This window comes from Bubalus bubalis, chromosome 3 (genome assembly GCF_019923935.1).
Source record: "Bubalus bubalis isolate 160015118507 breed Murrah chromosome 3, NDDB_SH_1, whole genome shotgun sequence".
Taxonomy (NCBI): Eukaryota; Metazoa; Chordata; class Mammalia; order Artiodactyla; family Bovidae; genus Bubalus; species Bubalus bubalis.
Window position 1 is genome coordinate 113,108,501 of NC_059159.1, and position 18,639 is coordinate 113,127,139.

General features: G+C 39.7%; 1 protein-coding gene across 1 annotated transcript; it reads right to left on the reverse strand.

The window, feature by feature from the left end:
- Positions 1-6,593: 6,593 nt before the first annotated feature.
- Positions 6,594-13,738, reverse strand: C3H9orf40 (chromosome 3 C9orf40 homolog). Its single transcript, XM_006057226.3, has 2 exons — positions 12,976-13,738; positions 6,594-7,170 (listed from the first exon to the last, which is right to left on the reverse strand). Exons 1-2 carry the CDS (start codon positions 13,402-13,404, stop codon positions 7,012-7,014), a joined length of 588 nt encoding a protein of 195 aa, XP_006057288.1. The 5' UTR covers positions 13,405-13,738; the 3' UTR covers positions 6,594-7,011.
- Positions 13,739-18,639: the final 4,901 nt, after the last annotated feature.

An 18,639-nucleotide genomic window follows, 5' to 3' on the forward strand; every position in this document is an offset into this window, starting at 1 on the left:
GGGAAGTCCCTATTCTCACATATTTTTAAGCATTTTTCTATATCATTAAAATTCTTAATAACATTATGGTTTCATTCTGTTATAGATACTTAAATTATCCATCCATTCACTTCAAAGCTATTATTTATTTATAATATTCTACTATTATAAATAATACTGTGATATATAAGTGCACATTTAATTTTCTGATTATTTTTAGGATAATTTTCCTATATAGAATGACCTGTTCAAATTATAGTAAGGCATATCATCAAATTGCTTTTAAGAAAGGTGTTAGATATATATGTAATCTAGAAAAATGGTAACGATAACCCTATATGTGAGACAGAAAAAGAGACACAGAGGTATAGAACAGTCTTTTGGACTCTGTGGGAGAAGACGAGGGTGGGATGATCTGAGAGAATAGCATTGAAACATGTATATTATCATATGTGAAACAGATCGCCAGTCCAGGTTCGATGCATGAAACAGGGTGCTCATGGCTGGCACACTGGGATAACCCAGAGGGATGGGATGGGGAGGGAAGTGGGAGGGGGGTTCAAGATGGGGAACACATGTAAACCCATGGCTGATTCATATCAATGTATGACAAAAACCACTACAATATTGTAAAGTAATTAGCCTTCAACTAAAATAAATAAAAAATTTTTAAAAAGGTGTTAGTAAAACTAAAGCATTATCTGCAACTTTTTCCAATTTATATTAAATTTAGGACCACAATCTATTAGAAATTTTTTTTTTTTTTTTGATGCACAAAGTAATTCATTGTGGCACTATCTGTAACAGAAAAGATTGGAAACAATTCTACAGTTTGATAGAGGACTGGTGAATAAATACTGATGCAGTTACCTGATGGACAACCATCTAGACAGATGCAGACAGATCTCAACCAAAATATTTTGCTCATGTTCATTTTTTTTGTAAACTATTTTTTTTGCAGTTTAATCCATTACTCATTTATTAGAATCATAGTTTCATAATAAATTTGTATGAATTTTATATATATATATATATATATATAATATATAGAAAAGAAATTCCATGTCTACCTGCCCATTAGTGCACAAATAAAAACAACAGAACAAATCAGAAATTAATGAGAGTTTCACTTTCAGGGGTGAGAATAAAGTGGGAAAAAAAAGGGAATGAGAGTAGGGTAAAAGATGTAGTGGGAACGACTTCTCTGATTATACATTTTTATATAGTTCTGACTTGTAGAACTATGTGGATGTTTTACAAACTTATAAAATTAAAAGAACAAAGATGTAAAGTCAAAACAGAAACAATTGAACCCAACTATATTACAAACAAATAACATAACCACTTTTGAAGAGAGGGATGGGAAATAAGAACCTACTGAAGTAACTTTGGAAAACAGTATTTTAATTGAATATCCAAAGACCAAAGACAAAAAGAAGTGTATTTTAATCTAATTAGCCTCCCTGCTTTTTACAGAAGTAAAAATAATTAATAATTTTAGATTATTATTAATAATTTAGATTATGTTATATATATATATTTGAGGCAAGAATTGAGTAAATAATTATACTCTGGATAAACAGCCCAGTTTTCTCACAATTGGAGAAGAGTTAACAAATAAGGAAAGTGGGGAAGATAAAAATGAACCCTGCCATACTGCATCAATATGAACTCATGTGCTTAGACGCTCAGTCCTATCTGATTCTTTGTGACTACATGGACTGTAGTCCACCAGGCTCCTCTGTCTGTGGAATTTTCCAAGCAAGAATACTGAAGTGGGGTACCATTTCCTCCAGACAGGGATCTTCCCAACTCAGGGATCGAACCTTCATCTCTTAATACCTCTTGCACACTGGCAGGTGGATTCTTTATCACTAGTGAAACCTGAGAAGCGCCATACGAATTCATGTGTTTTTAAATATTTTTAAAATCCATTAAAAAAAGATGTACAGGATTCCTTGATGGTTCAGTGGTTTAGGACTCGGTGCTAGCATTGCAGGGTTCAATCCCTGGTCAGGGAACTAGGATCGCGCAAGCTGTGCAGCCAAAAATAAAAAATATTTATACAGATATAGACACAATATTCAGATAGATATAGAAATACATACAGTTGTGTACACAAATATATTTTATTGGTCTGTCAGCTGAGAGGACCTAGAAAGCAACGATACCCAATACCAACGAGTACATCTTGCACTGAGCTCTTCATTTCTAAATACCTTTCTCTAATAAAGAAGTCAGGGCTTTTTGAAGAAATAATTTCAAAACTAGGGTAGAGAATTTACAAGAGAAACATCTGTGGCAGACGTCTTGTGTGAGAAGATAAGGAAGTGCTAAAAAGTGATGGGGTCTCTATTAGCTTTCTATTGCTGTCTAATAAAATTATCACAAACTAAGCAGTCTAGAAAAACAAACCTCTTCAATTAACTCAGGGGTGCCCAAAATCTGGGATCTAATGCCTGATGAGCTGATGCAATAATAGAAACAAATTGCACAATAAATGTGCTTTAATCATCCCCAAACCATCACCCTCAGACACAACCGTGGTCTGTGGAAAAATTGTCCTCTCCGAGAGTGGTCTCCGGTGCCCAAATCTGGAACCACTGAATTAACTCACTTTTGTATGTCAGAAGTCCAGTTTGACATGTAATGTTCTCTGTTCAGAGTATCATTAAGCTGAAATCAAGATGTCAGCCAGGCTATGCGCCTTCTCAAAGTTCTTTGGAAGAATCCACTTCCAAGTTCATTCACGTTGTTGGCTGAGTTTAGATCTTTGAGGTTGTAGGACTGAGGTCCCATTTTCTTTCTGGGTGGCCACAAGGACTTACCCACAGCCTCTGGTGATTGCTCTCAGGTTCTTACACATGGGCTCCCTCAATCTTCAAAGCCAGAGAATTACTCTCCTATTGAACCCCTACCACACTTTGTAGCTCTCTGACTTCCTCTGTCTCTAACCTGTCTACTCATTTTTAAAGGGCTTGTGTGATTTGTATCAGGCCCATCTAGTTCACCTCCCTATCTTAAGATCAACTGATTTGAGACCTTAGTAACATCTGCAAAGTAGTCACAGTAGTACCTAAATTAGTGTTTGATCAAATAAATGGATGTTACAACAGGGGCTGGGAATCTTGGGATGCATCTCCTATCATGGGGTCATACAACCAACAAATATAAACTGTTATGATATTATTGTTTAGGTCTGTAGACTCCAGATAATAGCTGAAATTCTTTAAAAGTGACCTTTGTAGAGTGTTTACCTCAGTCAACTTTAGGTATTGTATCACTAATAGTTAACTATCAGAAAGATAATGAATACATGCACTTCAGGTACTGTAAAGGAAGAGAAATATGTATTTAGTGGCAATTATGGGTTCCCCACAATTACCATGTCATTTCACTTCAACTCTGTTCCTCTGAGGTAAGTATTAGTGTTTCCATTTTCTGAGGAGAAAAACAAGACTCAAATTGTTAAGTAACATAGTGATGCCACAGCTGGCACTGATTGCCATCCTTCACCTTGTAAGTGCAAAAGTGTTCTGCCAATATTAACCAGTATTCACACAATAAATAACAAAATACATTTTAAAAGGGGGAGAGCAAAAGAACCAACTTGAAGAGACTTTCAATGATTAAACCTGGGATTTGTGTAAGTAATGATAGCAACAGATTATAACTCATAGGATAAAATATATACTCATTAGTCTATATTGATATAATCAATTGACTATAGAAATGAGGATGAAAGGAAAGCTCTCCCTTACAGGAGAATTCCAATAAATATAGTAGAGATGATGGAAACAGAAAATTAGCATTTGACATATACCAGAGAAATAAGTATTTCAGGCAAGAATCATGAAGCTTCTAAAACTTGTGTGCAGAATGAGAAATTTATATAGTTTCAAAAAAACTTTTCTGGAAGTGAATTATTAATTAGAGGAGAAAACTGTAACTTTACAAGAAAGAAACATGGCAGACACCACCTTAACCAACTAATCAAAGTTACAATCACCAATGACACAAACTGACATCCAGTGCCTCCAACACTTCTATGAAGTTCTTATAAAAAATGCATAATTATGGGAAATATCAGACAAATCAACAGAAATCAAGTGTCACTTGATGAAATAACTAACCGGTCCTCTTCAAAAAGTACCAAGGTCGTGAAAGGCAAAGAAATTTTGAGAAATTGTGTAAAGAGGACTAAAGAGATATAACTAAACATATAACATGGATTGAATCCTGAGCCAGAAAAGGGATGTTAGTAAGACAGCAATAAAATCTGAATCTTCCCTTTAAGTTTTTGACATACATTCTTTAAAGAAGATGTCTGATGTCACTCTTTCCATGTCCTCATAAAAGTATAATAGAATTATACTGATGTTAATTTCCTCATGTTCATAATCATACTGTGATAATGTAAGATACTACATTAGGGAATCTGAGTGAAGGGCATACAACTTAAAGAAAAAAAAAAACAAACTACTTTTTAATTTCCATTTCAATTTATCCACAAGGTTATTTTGCCAAGTTACCTGAGGCGACCAATTTTTTCTTTTAAAGGACAAAATTATTTCAAATCTCTCTATATATGTAAACACACACATACATACCCTGTATGTGTATATTATACATATTTTATGTATTAATATATACGTATAAATTTTATTACATTTTACTAAAATACATATACACCTACATAAAATACTAAAACTTTTAACATAATAACAGCAAGTATTTCCCCTGAATCTTTACCTTATGGTTTTAATGCTTTTTGACATATCCTTGAAAAAGATATCCAAGCTACTCTGCATCTTCACTCAGACACTGCAATGTGGTATCCTATGAAATTTCTTGTCAAAGTAAACCATCTCTTATTGCTCATTTGGGAGAAATCTTAGTCCTTATAGTCTTAGTTATTATATAATAAATATAATAAACTTAACACATTTCCAATGTCTATTGGATCTCTACAACAAACCTTTTGTATACACTTCTAAGGGAAATGGCCTAAAATTGCCGGCATGACCTTCTCAACAGGTAAGAGCACACACTCATTCATTCACGCAACTGTCTACTATGTGGCAGGCATTGTTCAGGCACTAGGAAGAGCAGTGCAAAAAAATGGACACCTTCCCAAAACAAAAGGGTACCTTACCCTCAGGATTAACTATAAAGCAGGAAGAAAGTTTCCCCTTTTCACTGACTTTAACTGCTACCCTCCACTCCACAGTTCCTTTGCTATTTCTTCAAATTCCAGCTCTTCTCCTTAAAACTTCTACTAGCAATTTAAAGCGGAATGAAGTGCAACTATAGGAAGCACATTCATTCCAAATATTTTTTTTGTACCTTTAAGAATATTATGAGAATTAGACAAGATGATGCAGGTACTTAGTATATTGTTTCACAATAAATATAGTCTGAGATAGATACTATTTATTCTAATTTTACAAGCTGACACATCTGGGGCTTGGAGATGAAAAATAACTGTCCATGTGGATTCTCTAGGCAAGAATACTGGAGTGAGTTGCTATGCCCTCTCCCAGGGGATCTTCCCAAGCAGGGATCAAACCCAGGTCTCCCGCCTTGCAGGTAGATTCTTTACCATCTGAGCCAACAAGGAAGCCCAAATTAATATTACATAGGTAGAAAGCAGTAGGACAAGACTTTGAACCATACCTGACCCCAAAGACTTAGCTATACACGTTTGTCTTCTCTTCTAGAATACTCTTACTAATGTCAGCTCATATTTAAATGCTACAGTACACACTCCACAGTACACACTAGGATTTCTTTTTTTTTCAATGGCATTCTTCCTAAATTTTGGATCTAATGTCATTAACAACAACAAAAAACATACAAAGACAAGTCAGTCAATTACAAAGCCAACACTCTGGATACAGTACAAAAGTTAATTAACTTAATTACTGATACTAATATAACTGAAAACACAAACTGCTTAATTTAACAATGAAAGACTCATAACACAACAATTTAGTTGTAACAAAGCCATCAACAGAGCAAAATAAAAACAAAGCTAATTAAGAAGGCAGTGCTTCAGCTCATTAGTTATCTCCTTTAAACAGGAAAACCTACTATTAGTCTACTGGTTCTCAAACCAGTCTGCACATTTGAGAAATGGGAGGAAGAAGGATTGGTGCTTAAAAAAAAGTTATACCCAAGCCCACCTCAGAACAATTATATGAGAATCTCTCAAGAGTGGGGCCCATACAAAATCTTTGAAAGTTGTAAGTGTTGATGACTACAAGTCTAGATAATAAGCAATAAACACCATGTCCTCAAAGCAATTCAAAATCAAGAAATAACAATAAAAACATAAAAAGAAATATAAATTTCTTCTTATCTTAGGAAAGAAGGGGAAGGAATCACCTGCTCAATTCTCTTTGTTCTGTATCCATTACTGATGGCCTAAAGTCAAGTTTAACAAATATTAACTACTGGAAGTTATACAAACATGCTACCCAAACTGACATTCTCACTACTTTACATTTAGAAAGCTCTTTTAAAACTATACCAGGTTTCAGAAAGAACCCCATTTTAAGTTTGCACAGATGTTTAAGTCAGCTATTTGTTCAACAAAAAAAGAGTCAATAAAGTGTATTAGAAAGTATTTTATTAATAAGTTATTATAAAACAATATTCATTTCATGTACACAAATTAACTTTTTGGTGCAACAAGAGGAATATCTGAATGTTTCCCATCTATTTCTGTAACTGTCAAAATTACTTTTGTAAGACTGATATCTTCAAATTTAGAACCTATACATACATTTTTCTTAAGAATGCACACATTAGTACTTCCCCTACAACTGCACTATATCCTTGACAAATCCCCATTGGGAGGTACAGTAGTGACTGCAGGCATTTATCTTTGAAACAACTTTTCCTTATTTTCAGGTTTGGGAATGATATCACATCAAGTATGGAAAATAACTTTTTTCCTTAAGAATACATAAATTCACTTAAGAGATGTCTCCACAAGTTGAGAAAAACCCACTTCTTTAGCTCCTTCTGTCAAGACTCCATATCAATCTCAGCCACTTCATTCTTGCCCTGCAGTGCTGTTTCTATCAGGTTGTCTTCGCTTACATCTTCAATGTCTGCCAGATCAATAGGTGGTAAAGGGTTCCTCCAGTACTGGAAGGTGTTATACTGCCAAAATTCTTCACTGAGCTTTAGTGAAAAGGAGAGAGATGAAAGCACATCAGTGGTCTAGAAAAAGTTGAGGTTTTTCATGAAACCCATTTTTGTTTTAAAAGCAAACTCACATAAGATTTTGCAGTCTTTAATTTTGCATCTTCAACAAATAAACTATTAATTCTGCCTAATCAAATGGGCTCAGCAAATCCATATTTTCATATTCATGAATTTGTGAAAGTATTTCTTGCTAGTAGTTTAAATTTAAAAGAATCTCTTCCAAGAGCTTCTCTTCCCAGAATTTCCTTCTATTTGTCAACCCAAAAATAATGCCTGAAGATGGTCTTAGAATTTTTTACCTTTCCATGAGGAAAACAATATAAAAAATACATACACACATCTTAAAACTTACTTTTGGCCTCTGCCCTGAGGTTTGGAATTTTAATGGGTTAATTTTACATAGGCTAAAATATTTTGACAACCTTCTAAAAAACATTAGAATAAAAATATAGTAAATAACAAGAAAATCTGAAACTGATCATTTTATTAAACATACCAGTTTGTTCAAGACATGACTTTTAACTCAATAAACCAAAACTGATAAATCCAAGTGAGTGCGAGTCCTTTAAAAATTCAACAGCTTATTCTTCGATGCACGATACTGGATGCTTGCGGCTAGTGCACTGGGACAACCCAGAGGGATGGTATGGGGAGGGAGGAGGGAGGAGGGTTCAGAATGGGGAACACATGTATACCTGTGGCAGATTCATTTTGATATTTGGCAAAACTAATACAATTTTGTAAAGTTTAAAAATAAAATAAAATAAAAAAAAGAAAAGAAAACCAGCTTGAACATCAAAAAAATAAAAAATAAAAAAATAAAAATAAAAATTCAACAGCTTATTCTTAAAGGCTATAAAACTGTTCCAAGTAACTATGAAGTTGATGTTCCAAAGAATTTCAAAATTGGCACAAAATTTCAAAAGCATCCCCTAAATACGTTGTGCATTGCTTATTGATTATATACAGATTTTCAAGGTGATCACTTTGAAGGTTAACACCTTTCCTCGATGGGTATCAATATATCTATATATTTAGTTTATTAAGTCGTGTCTGTACTTTAGGTTCATACTTGCTATAGCAGCAGTATCCAACAGAAATATAACAGAAGCCACATATATAATTTAAAAATTTCTGGTACCTTCAGTTAAAAAAAAAAAAAGTAAAAAGAAACATGTGAAATCAATCTTAAAATTTTACTTGACCTAGTAGAGCCAAAAACACCATCATTTCAAGATACAGTCAATATTTTTAAAAATTAATGTGATATTTTACATTTTTCTTGTCATAGTAAAAGTTTAAAATCTGCCAGGTATTTTACACTTCCAGCACTATTCAGCGGAGAAGGCAGTGGCACCCCACTCCAGTACTCTTGCCTGGAAAACCCCATGGACGGAGGAGCCTGTTAGGCTGCAATCCATGGGGTTGCTAAGAGTCGGACACGACTGAGCGACTTCACTTTCATGCGTTGGAGAAGGAAATGGCAACCCACTGCAGTGTTCTTGCCTGGAGAATCCCAGGGACGGGGGAGCCTGGTGGGCTGCTGTCTGTGGGGTCGCACAGAGTCGGACACGACTGAAGTGACTTAGCATAGCATAGCATAGCATAGCATAGCACTATTCAGACTAGCCGCATTTCAATGCTCAATAGGCACATGTCGCTAGTTACTTAAATGGAGAGCACAGGACTTTTCAATAAGTTCATTCAGTGCCTTAGACACTAAGGCTTAGCGAATTAAGAGTCCCTCGGGAATTTCTTAACACTGGGATAAAAATTTAATAACCCAAACGATGCCAAGAAAAAATTTTTTAATAAGTCAACAGTTAAAAACAATGACCTATTTCTCTGTCTTTTGGAAAAAATCTATTGTTCAAATTACCTACTTATAAAACACAAATCAAAAAAGATCCCTTAACAAGGTCAGTATAACCTACTAGCTAAGAGCACAAACTTTGCCCACAGGACAGGTCTGCATTTATGTGATAACTCCACCACCCACTAACTCTCATCTTGACTGAAGTCTATTTCATTATAGATAAAAAAAGACTCTTCGCTCTTGTGCGAATTACAGTCTAGCACTGTAACTGCCAAATATAGCTAGTTATTATATCCCAAGAAGCTGATGAACCTGTATCATTATAAACTGAAATCATACCATTTCTGCTTTCTATTTAAAATATCAATTAATAACAGTAAAGGTCAGCACTGACAGAGTATTGAATCTGCATAAAGTGACTCTAACATGAGAAAATACATGAACATTCATTGAAGTAACACCTGGTTTTTAGTTCTCCAGCGAAGAAAATACCTGAAACAACTCAATAAATACTCGAGATTCTAGGACAGGAAACAGGTACCATCATTCTGCCTAGATTTCATCCTTCGTATAGAAAGGACATATTTGAGGAAATTCTTCCTAAATGAGATCCCAAGGATAAGGATAGGGACTTCAGCTCTGAGAACAACAGGAACAAGGAAGACATTTGCTGCAGGAACTGAAAAAGCTTTTTAACTTCTACATGTTTTTGCTATATCCTATTTTCCCTTGGCTGTAAGACTCTTAACACAAAAATCATGCATCTTTGGTGGCAGTGGAAAAAAAAAAGCTGAAGAAAATTAAGTTTGCACAAAGAAGCAGGTCAAGGAAAAGGACCAAAAAAAAGGAACGTGAGATTCCTGGGAAAGAGAACAGGGGACTAGTCTTTATGAAGAAATCCCTCAAAACAAGCTTGTTCCCTGCTTCAGGCTTATAGTAAGTCCAGGAAGCAGAAAGCTTCTAGATGTAGTCACTGCTGTGGAAGAAGATACAGGTTGCATCCAGGAGATTCTAAGCAGATGTCTGCTGTCAATTTACTAAAAAATTCCTTTGCCTACCTGCCATTTTCATTTCCCTGTTACCAATTTGTGGCATACTGCAGTCAGTATACTCTGGTAGGAAAGCCTAGGTACGGGTAGGGTAACAGAAACAGTCAAGTTCTCAGACTATACAGTACTTACCTCCATACCAAATAGGTCTGGATGACTATCATCCTAGATTTTTGTTTTTTTCAGGTTTTGCACATTGGTATGACATGATTTAACTGGAAATTGTAATTCTTTATTCTACTTTAAAACTAAGGGCTATCATTCAGTCTTAAGCTGACTTGAACATCTAAAAGCAGTTTGAATTTAAGTCTAAATAAGGTTAATTTTATAAATTCCAAGAATACCTAGGGTAGAAATGCTCATCATAATAATTATATCTAAAGGATAATTTCCAACGACCATGGAACAAGATCTTTCGAAACTACTCTATTTTATTGGCAAAGCATTTGATGTATAAGATATTTAGGACAATGGACAAATGTGCGGCAGATGATATGATGTAGTGGTTGAAGAGAACTTGCTTTGGTCTCAGCTCTTCATTTACTTCTTCCACCTGCAAAGCTCCTGGTTTCAACCCCTAAGTGCCAAAACACTGCCTGAATTCCTAAGATGAGACCAAAGCTGCCCAATAATACACAATGCCAGTCACAAACATTATTTAAAATTCTCTAATGGCCATAATTGAGAGTCCCTTGGACTGCAAGGAGATCCAACCAGTCCATCCTAAAGGAAATCAATCCTGAATATTCATGGGAAGGGCTGATGCTGAAGCTGAAACTCCAAGACTTTGGTCACCTGATTCGAAGAACTGTCATCTGAAAAGACCCTGATCCTGGGAAAGATTGAAGGCGAGAGGAGAAGGGGATGACAGAGGATGAAATGGTTGGATGGCATTACCGACTCAATGGACATGAGTTTGAGTAAACTCTGGGAGTTAGTGATGGACAGGGAGGCCTGGCGTGCTACAGTCCACGGGGTCGCAGAGTCGGACACGACTGAGCGACTGAACTGAACTGACTGAATGGCCATATTTTAAAAGTATATAATTTATTCAAGCCAGTATCTTCAAATGATTTCAATGTCCAGTCAATATGAAATTTTTTGAAATCTAGTGTGTATTTTACACTTTGAGCACATTTCAGTTTGAACTAGTCACACCTCAGGTGTTGTGTCATAATTCGAGTGGCTGCCACACCTAAGACAACAGATCTAGACATCTTACGTGCCAATATGGGGCAGGCTCATTTCCCACGGAAGTGGAACTCTCCAAAGATCTTCATACATATGCCTGATGAGTCCTGTTTCCGTAGTGTAGTGGTTATCACGTTCGCCTCACATATGCCTGATGTTAAGAACCAGATTAATTTTCTAATCCTTTTTCATAGGATCAGACTTAACACTGCATTCAGTTCAGTTCAGTTCAATCGCTCAGTTGTGTCCGACTCTTTGCGACCCCATGAATTGCAGCATGCCAGGCCTTCCTGTCCATCACCAACTCCCAGAGTTCACTCAGACTCACATCCCCCACATCCAAGGACCGGTGGCTGCATGGGCACAGGAGGGCCTAGAGGAGCTATCCCACGCTGAAGGTCAGGCAGGGCGGTGGTGAGGAGATACCCCTCATCCAAGGTAAGGAGCAGCGGCTGCGCTTTGCTGGAGCTGCTGTGAAGAGATACCCCACGTCCAAGGTAAGAGAAACCCAAGTAAGACGGTAGGTGTTGCATGAGGGCATCAGAGGGCAGACACACTGAAACCATACTCACAGGAAACTAGTCAATCTAATCACACTAGGATCACAGCCTTGTCTAACTCAATGAAACTGAGCCATGCCCATGGGGCAACCCAAGACGGGCGGGTCGTGGTGGAGAGATCTGACAGAATGTGGTCCACTGGAGAAGGGAATGGCAAACCACTCCAGTATTCTTGCCTTCAGAACCCTATGAACAGTATGAAAAGGCAAAATGATAGGATATTGAAAGAGGAACTCCCCAGGTCAGTAGGTGCCCAACATGCTACTGGAGATCAGTGGAGAAATAACTCAGAAAGAATGAAGGGATGTAGCCAAAGCAAAAACAATACCCAGTTTTGGATGTGACTGGTGATAGAAGCAAGGTCTGACGCTATAAAGTGCAATATTGCATAGGAACCTGGAATGTCAGGTCCATGAATCAAGGCCAATTAGAAGTGGTCAAACAAGAGATGGCAAGAGTGAATGTCGACATTCTAGGAATCGGCGAACTAAAATGGACTGGAATGGGTGAATTTAACACTGCGTTAATGCCTTTTCCCAAAATACGGAGGCCCTTCCTCTCAACCAAAAGAGCTGTGCCATCCCTTAAAGGACGTCCAACTGGTGGCTACTACACTGGTCACCCTCTTTAGAAAGAAATCGATCACGAATTCCAGAAAACAATCATCGTTAAACCGAGGTAGACGCAATACACCTTTCTCTGAACTTGATAGGGGAGCTTAACTTATCGCGGTTCACGGTCAAGTCTTCACCAAGCTCTCCCGTCTGTCATGGCCCACGCCCCTGCGTGGAACTCTTGGACAGCACAAGTGCTGAAGGTGCAAGGCCACGTGTATACCTCACGCAACGGTCTGTTTCCCTCTAGTTTAGCTTAGTGCTCTCTGCCCGTCGTAACGAACCAAGACGCTGCCCAAGGCCGGCTCTAGGGCCCTTGGTGTGTTGCTTGGGGAGCAGGGGGAAGAGGGGGAAGGGGGGTGTCAGCGTACATTCTTATGGGGAGGACCCCAGCTTTTCATCTTGGGCGGGAGTGTCGTGACAAACACGACTTTAGAGGGGGACGATTGGTTCTTTCCCGGGACGCGCAGTGCCGGAGAAAGGGTGACCCTTTCTCCCCGACCCCGGCCCCCGCACCTCGTCGGAGCGCCCAGCCCACCACCAGCCCCTACCTGGCGCGTTGCGGCCCCCCAGTCTCCCCGCTGGGGCTCTGCGCGCCCCGCCCCATCGTCGCCACCGCCTCTCGGGGGCCGGACACCCCGGGGCTCCACCCCCGGCCCGCGGGGCCGCAAGGGCGGCTGCAGCAGCTGCGACTCCCCGGTCCGCAGGCCGCGGCCCTCACGCTCCGCGCCGCCCTGGGAGCCGGTATCCCCGTCGTCGCGGCGCTTGCTGGGCGAAACCGAAGGCTCAGCCATAGCCCCCGCGTCGATTTTACGCTTTCGGGGCAGCTCGGGGAAGCCGAGGGGCCGCCCGGGATATGAGGCCCCCGGCGGCGGTATCCAGAGCGGCGGCGGCGGCGGCTCTTCAGTAAAGTCGCAGAGCAGGAGCCGCTTCCAAGGCACGTGGAACGTCAGCGGCTCGGCCGCACGGCGCTTGGCCATGGGCCCCGAAGTCTCGGGCGGAGCCCGCCCGGCGCGGGAGGCCGAGTGCGGATACCTGTGGGGGCGGAAGGCGAGGGCGGAGCGCACAGCGCGGGAGGGAAGCCGAGGACCGAGTCCAGGCGAGGCCGCCGCTGGAAAGTGCAGAGGGCGGAGGGGGCGGGGCAGCCGATCCGGCCCAGCTCGCGCGCGCAGCCCTCGCCGCCTCCGCCGCCGCCGCCGCCGCCGCCGAGGTGCTGCCGGACGTTGGGGAGCAACCGCGAGGCGGCGGAGATTCGAACCTGCGCACAAATGTGCGCGCGCGCACTCGCGCAAGCCAGGCTGAGCCGCTGGTTGGTGAAGGCTCGCGGAGCGAGCTCCCGAGCGCCCCCGCGGCCGGAAGTGCGCGCCCTGGGGCGAGGCGGGCTTATTAAAGGCCCAGTGGCGTTGCAGAGGTTTCAGAGTAGCTGTGTTGCTTTCCGATTGAAGCTTGAAATGTTTGGCTTTTAAATTATGTGGGAAACGCAGCGTTCCTTGATTGCTCTGCGCGGTGGTCAGAAGTGAGATTCCAAAATCTTTCTTAGAGCAAAACTGTGTGTGTTGTCAAAGGACATGAGAGAAGAACAACCTTATTTTTAATAGTTAATAAAAACACTAGCCAAGTAAAGAAAAACGTGAAGAAAATTATGTATAAGTGATTTAAAGGGAGAAACTACTGTGATCTTCTAGAGAAAGGTATGTAAGGAAAATAATTGTTCCCTGATTAGTAATTAATTATCCCACGCCCCTACACATCAAGGCTGTTTTGAGAAGTTAGGAGTAACCAATTGTTTATTATAGAAATATTATAAGTAAGGTAGTAAACAGTAGCTTTTCTGTTTGATCTTTGCACTTCCTCCCGTTTTCTCTCATCCCCAGTCCCCCTCCCCTCTGGCTGTTTGTTCTATCTATCACTGTTGGAGAAGGCAATGGCAACCCACTCCAGTACTCTTGCCTGGAGAATCCCAGGGACGGCGGAGCCTGGTGGGCTGCCGTCTCTGGGGTCGCACAGAGTCGGACACGACTGAAGGGCCTTAGCAGCAGCAGCAGCATGACTGTTTCTCTGTTATATTTGCTCATTTATTTTGTTTTTTAGATTCCACATATAAGTAAAATGATACCGTATTTATTTCTCTTATTTCACTTTGCAGAATAACCTTTAAATCCATCCATATTGTTGCAAAGGGCAAAATTTCATTCTTTTTCTGGCAGAATAACTTGCGGTTTATTATATATATATATATATATGGATATATCACAGTCTGTTTATTCATTCACTTTCGGTGGACATGTAGGTTGTTTTCAGTTTGGGGCTGCTGAGAACATTTATGTGTAAGGCTTTGAATGGACATAATATCTCATGTATTCCATTGTAGTTTATCGCATTGGATTTCCCTAATGACTAATGATATTCAGGATTTTTTAAGTGCTCACTTACTATCTGTATGTTTTCTTCGATAAAATACTCAAATTTTACCCAATTTTAAAATCCGGTCATTTGCTTTATTTTCCTTATTTCATATTTTTATGCATGTAATTTCATTCATGTTAAATACAGTATCCCACCATATGAATCCATTTCATTGTTGATAAGCATTTGAGTTTTTTTCAAATTTTTAAAGATAGTGTACTGTTAACTACAAACAAAGCTAGTGGAGGTGATGGAATTCCAGTTGAGCTATTTCAAATCCTGAAAGATGATGCTGTGAAAGTGCTGCACTCAATATGCCAGCAAATATGGAAAACTCAGCAGTGGCCACAGGACTGGAAAAGGTCAGTTTTCATTCCAATACCAAAGAAAGGCAATGCCAAAGAATGCTCAAACTACTGCACATTGCACTCATCTCACACCTAGTAAAGTAATGCTCAAAATTCTCCAAGCCAGGCTTCACCAGTATGTGAACCGTGAACTTCCAGATGTTCAAGCTGGTTTTAGAAAAGGCGGAGGAACCAGAGATCAAATTGCCAACATCCGCTGGATCATCGAAAAAGCAAGAGAGTTCCAGAAAAACATCTTATTTCTGCTTTATTGACTATGCCAAAGCCTTTGACTGTGTGGATCACAATCAACTGTGGAAAATTCTGAAAGAGATGGGAATACCAGACCACCTGACCTGCCTCTTCAGAAACCTATATGCAGGTCAGGAAGCAACAGTTAGAACTGGACATGGAACAACAGACTGGTTCCAAATAGGAAAAGGAGTACGTCAAGGCTGTATATTGTCACCCTGCTTATTTAACTTCTATGCAGAGTACATCATGAGAAACGCTGGGCTGAAAGAAACACAAGCTGGAATCAAGATTTCCAGGAGAAATATCAATAACCTCAGATATGCCTCAAAGATGACACCACCTTTATGGCAGAAAGTGAAGAGGAACTAAAAAGCCTCTTGATGAAAGTGAAAGAGGAGAGTGAAAAAGTTGGCTTAAAGCTCAACATTCAGAAAACGAAGATCATGGCATCTGGTCCCATCACTTCATGGGAACTAGATGGGGAAACAGTGGAAACAGTGGCAGACTTTATTTTGCGGGGCTCCAAAATCACTGCAGATGGTGACTGCAGCCATGAAATTAAAAGATGCTTACTCCTTGGAAGGAAAGTTATGACCAACCTAGATAGCATATTAAAAAGCAGACATTACTTTTCCAACAAAGGTCCGTCTAGTCAAGGCTATTTCCAGTGGTCCATGTATGGATGTGAAAATTGGACTGTGAAGAGAGCTGAGCGCTGAAGAATTGATGCTTTTGAACTGCATTGTTGGAGAAGACTCTTGAGAGTCCCTTGGACTGCAAGGAGATCCAACCAGTCCATTCTGAAGGAGATCAGTCCTGGGTGTTTTTTGGAAGGACTGATGCTAAAGCTGAAACTCCAATACTTTGGCCACCTCATGGGAAGAGTTGACTCATTGGAAAAGACTCTGATGCTGGGAGGGATTGGGGGCAGGAGGAGAAGGGGACGACAGAGGATGAGATGGCTGGATGGCATCACTGACTCGATGGCCACAAGTTTGGGTGAACTCGGGGAGTTCGTGATGGACAGGGAGGCCTGGCATGCTGCGATTCATGGGGTCACAGAGTCGGACACGACTGGGCGACTGAACCAAACTGAACTGAACATGTGTGTGTGCTCAGTCATGTCCAACTCTTAGATCCCTTAAACTATAGCCTGCCAGGCTCCTTTAGTCCATGGAATTTTCTGGGTAAGAATACTGGAGTGGGTTGCCATTTCTTCCTCCAGAGTATCTTTTCGACCCAGGGATCTAGCCCATGTCTCCGAGTCTCCCGCATTGGCAGGCAGATTCTTTGAGACATCGGGGAATCCCTGATACGAGCATGCTTCTTCATAATTTCTAAGGTGCATGTGCAATAATGTCTCTGCATGCATGTTTAGTTGCTCAGTCATGTCTGACTCTGTGCAATCCTATGGACTGTTGCCCACCAGGGTTCTCTGTCCATGGGATTTCCCAGGAAAGAATACTGTAGTGGGTTGCCAGTTCCCCCTCTAGGAGATCTTCCCAAACTAGGGCTCGAACCCAGGTCTCCCGCGTCTCCTACATTGGCAGGCGATTCTTTACCACTGAGCCGCCTGTCTCTACAAAATGGAATTCCTGAGTAGTACAGCGTTATGTTTAACTTCTCCTGGACTAGCTTCCTCAAGTGCTTTTTACAAGCTTATTCTAGTACAGGATTAAGACGCCTTTTTTGGCACATCCTCACCAGTAAACTTAGTATGGTCCTACCTGAGCAGTGTAATACATCTCATTGTGGCCTGTTTGTTATTCCCAAGTGAAACTGGACATTTTTTTACATAGTTTATGGGCCATTCCTGGAGCAGTAATTCTGGCTCTTTACTCTGCATGGTGTCTTGTTGAGTAAGTTCTAAACGTAAATGTGGTCTACATTATCAGTCTTTTCTTTCATTGTTTATAGTTTATGCTTCTTTTTTGTCTTAAGGCGTAGGCCTTTTCACCATCACCTCTGCTTCAAGACCACTCTCCCTGATCCCAGCCAGCCTCTGCTTGGCACAACTTGGATCTGTAGCTTTTTGTGAAGGGATTGTTAAATTATTTGCAGCTTTAAAAAGCTGATATGGTTGTTTTTTTCTGATTTGGAAGAGCTTCTTTTATATCCTGGAAAGCAATTTTCTTATGAATAATAGCTGTTGTAAATATTATATTTCCTCCCAGTATGTCTTGTATTTTTACTGTCTGATATCTTAATTTTAACATAGTCAGGTTTATCAATGCTTTGTTTTCTGGTTTACACATACTACTTGTTAAGTCCTTTCCTGTTCCAAGTTCTAGACATTTTATGGTTTTATATTTTTGCTTCCATATTTAAATCTTTCACCCATGTGGAAATGATTTGTGTGTATACAGCAGTCAACACATATGGAAATCACATTTACTTGTCCACTATGTGCTTTTACATATTCACATAGAGGCATACATCAGAGATATTGCAGATACCACTGCAATAAAGCTAATATCGCAATAAAGTGAGTCACACAAATATTTTGGTTTCCTAGGGCATATGAATGTTATGTTTACACTATACTGTCATCTATTAAATGTCTTTTAAAACATGAATACCTTAAAATCAGTGTTTACAGATCACCACAGCAAAATACAATAATAATGAAAAATTTAAATTACTGCAAGAATTACCAAAATGACACAAAGACATGAAGTGAGTAAATACTGTCGGAAAAGTGATGCTGACAGACTTGCTAGACACAAGGTTGTCACAAAACTTCAATTTGTTAAAAAAAAAAAAAAACCCACTATTTGCAAAGTGCAATAAAAGGAGGTATGCCTGTATAACATTAATATTTCATAGTATAGAGGACCTCATAAAAACCACTGAACTAGGTGGTATCAATCTCTTTCACAGATGAGGAAACAAACTCAGAGTGCTTTGCCCAAGATCACAAATAATAATTCAGGAAAAGTAAGTGCCAGGCCAGTGCTCGTCATACCAATGGCTGTTGCTGGAATTTTCTTCTACTGGTTCCTTTATAATTCTTGTTTGATTATATAACAAAACCAAAGACCAAGTTTAATTAGTACAAGGCCTAGCATACTCAGAGTTCAACTAATCATATTGACTTTCTAGAAGCATATAAAAGGCTAATCCCAGGGTCCAAATGTATTGTTCTCAATTAAAATTCCCATATCTATGGTTATCCCATGTTAGATGGAAACAAGCAAGCAAATACAG

Coding starts and splice junctions, on each gene's coding strand:
- C3H9orf40 (XM_006057226.3), bottom strand. CDS start 13,404: ATGGCCAAGCGCCGTGCGGCCGAGCCGCTGACGTTCCACGTGCCTTGG. Junction 7,171..12,975: donor GGGGGGCCGCAACGCGCCAG/GTAGGGGCTGGT, acceptor TTTTCACTAAAG/CTCAGTGAAGAATTTTGGCA.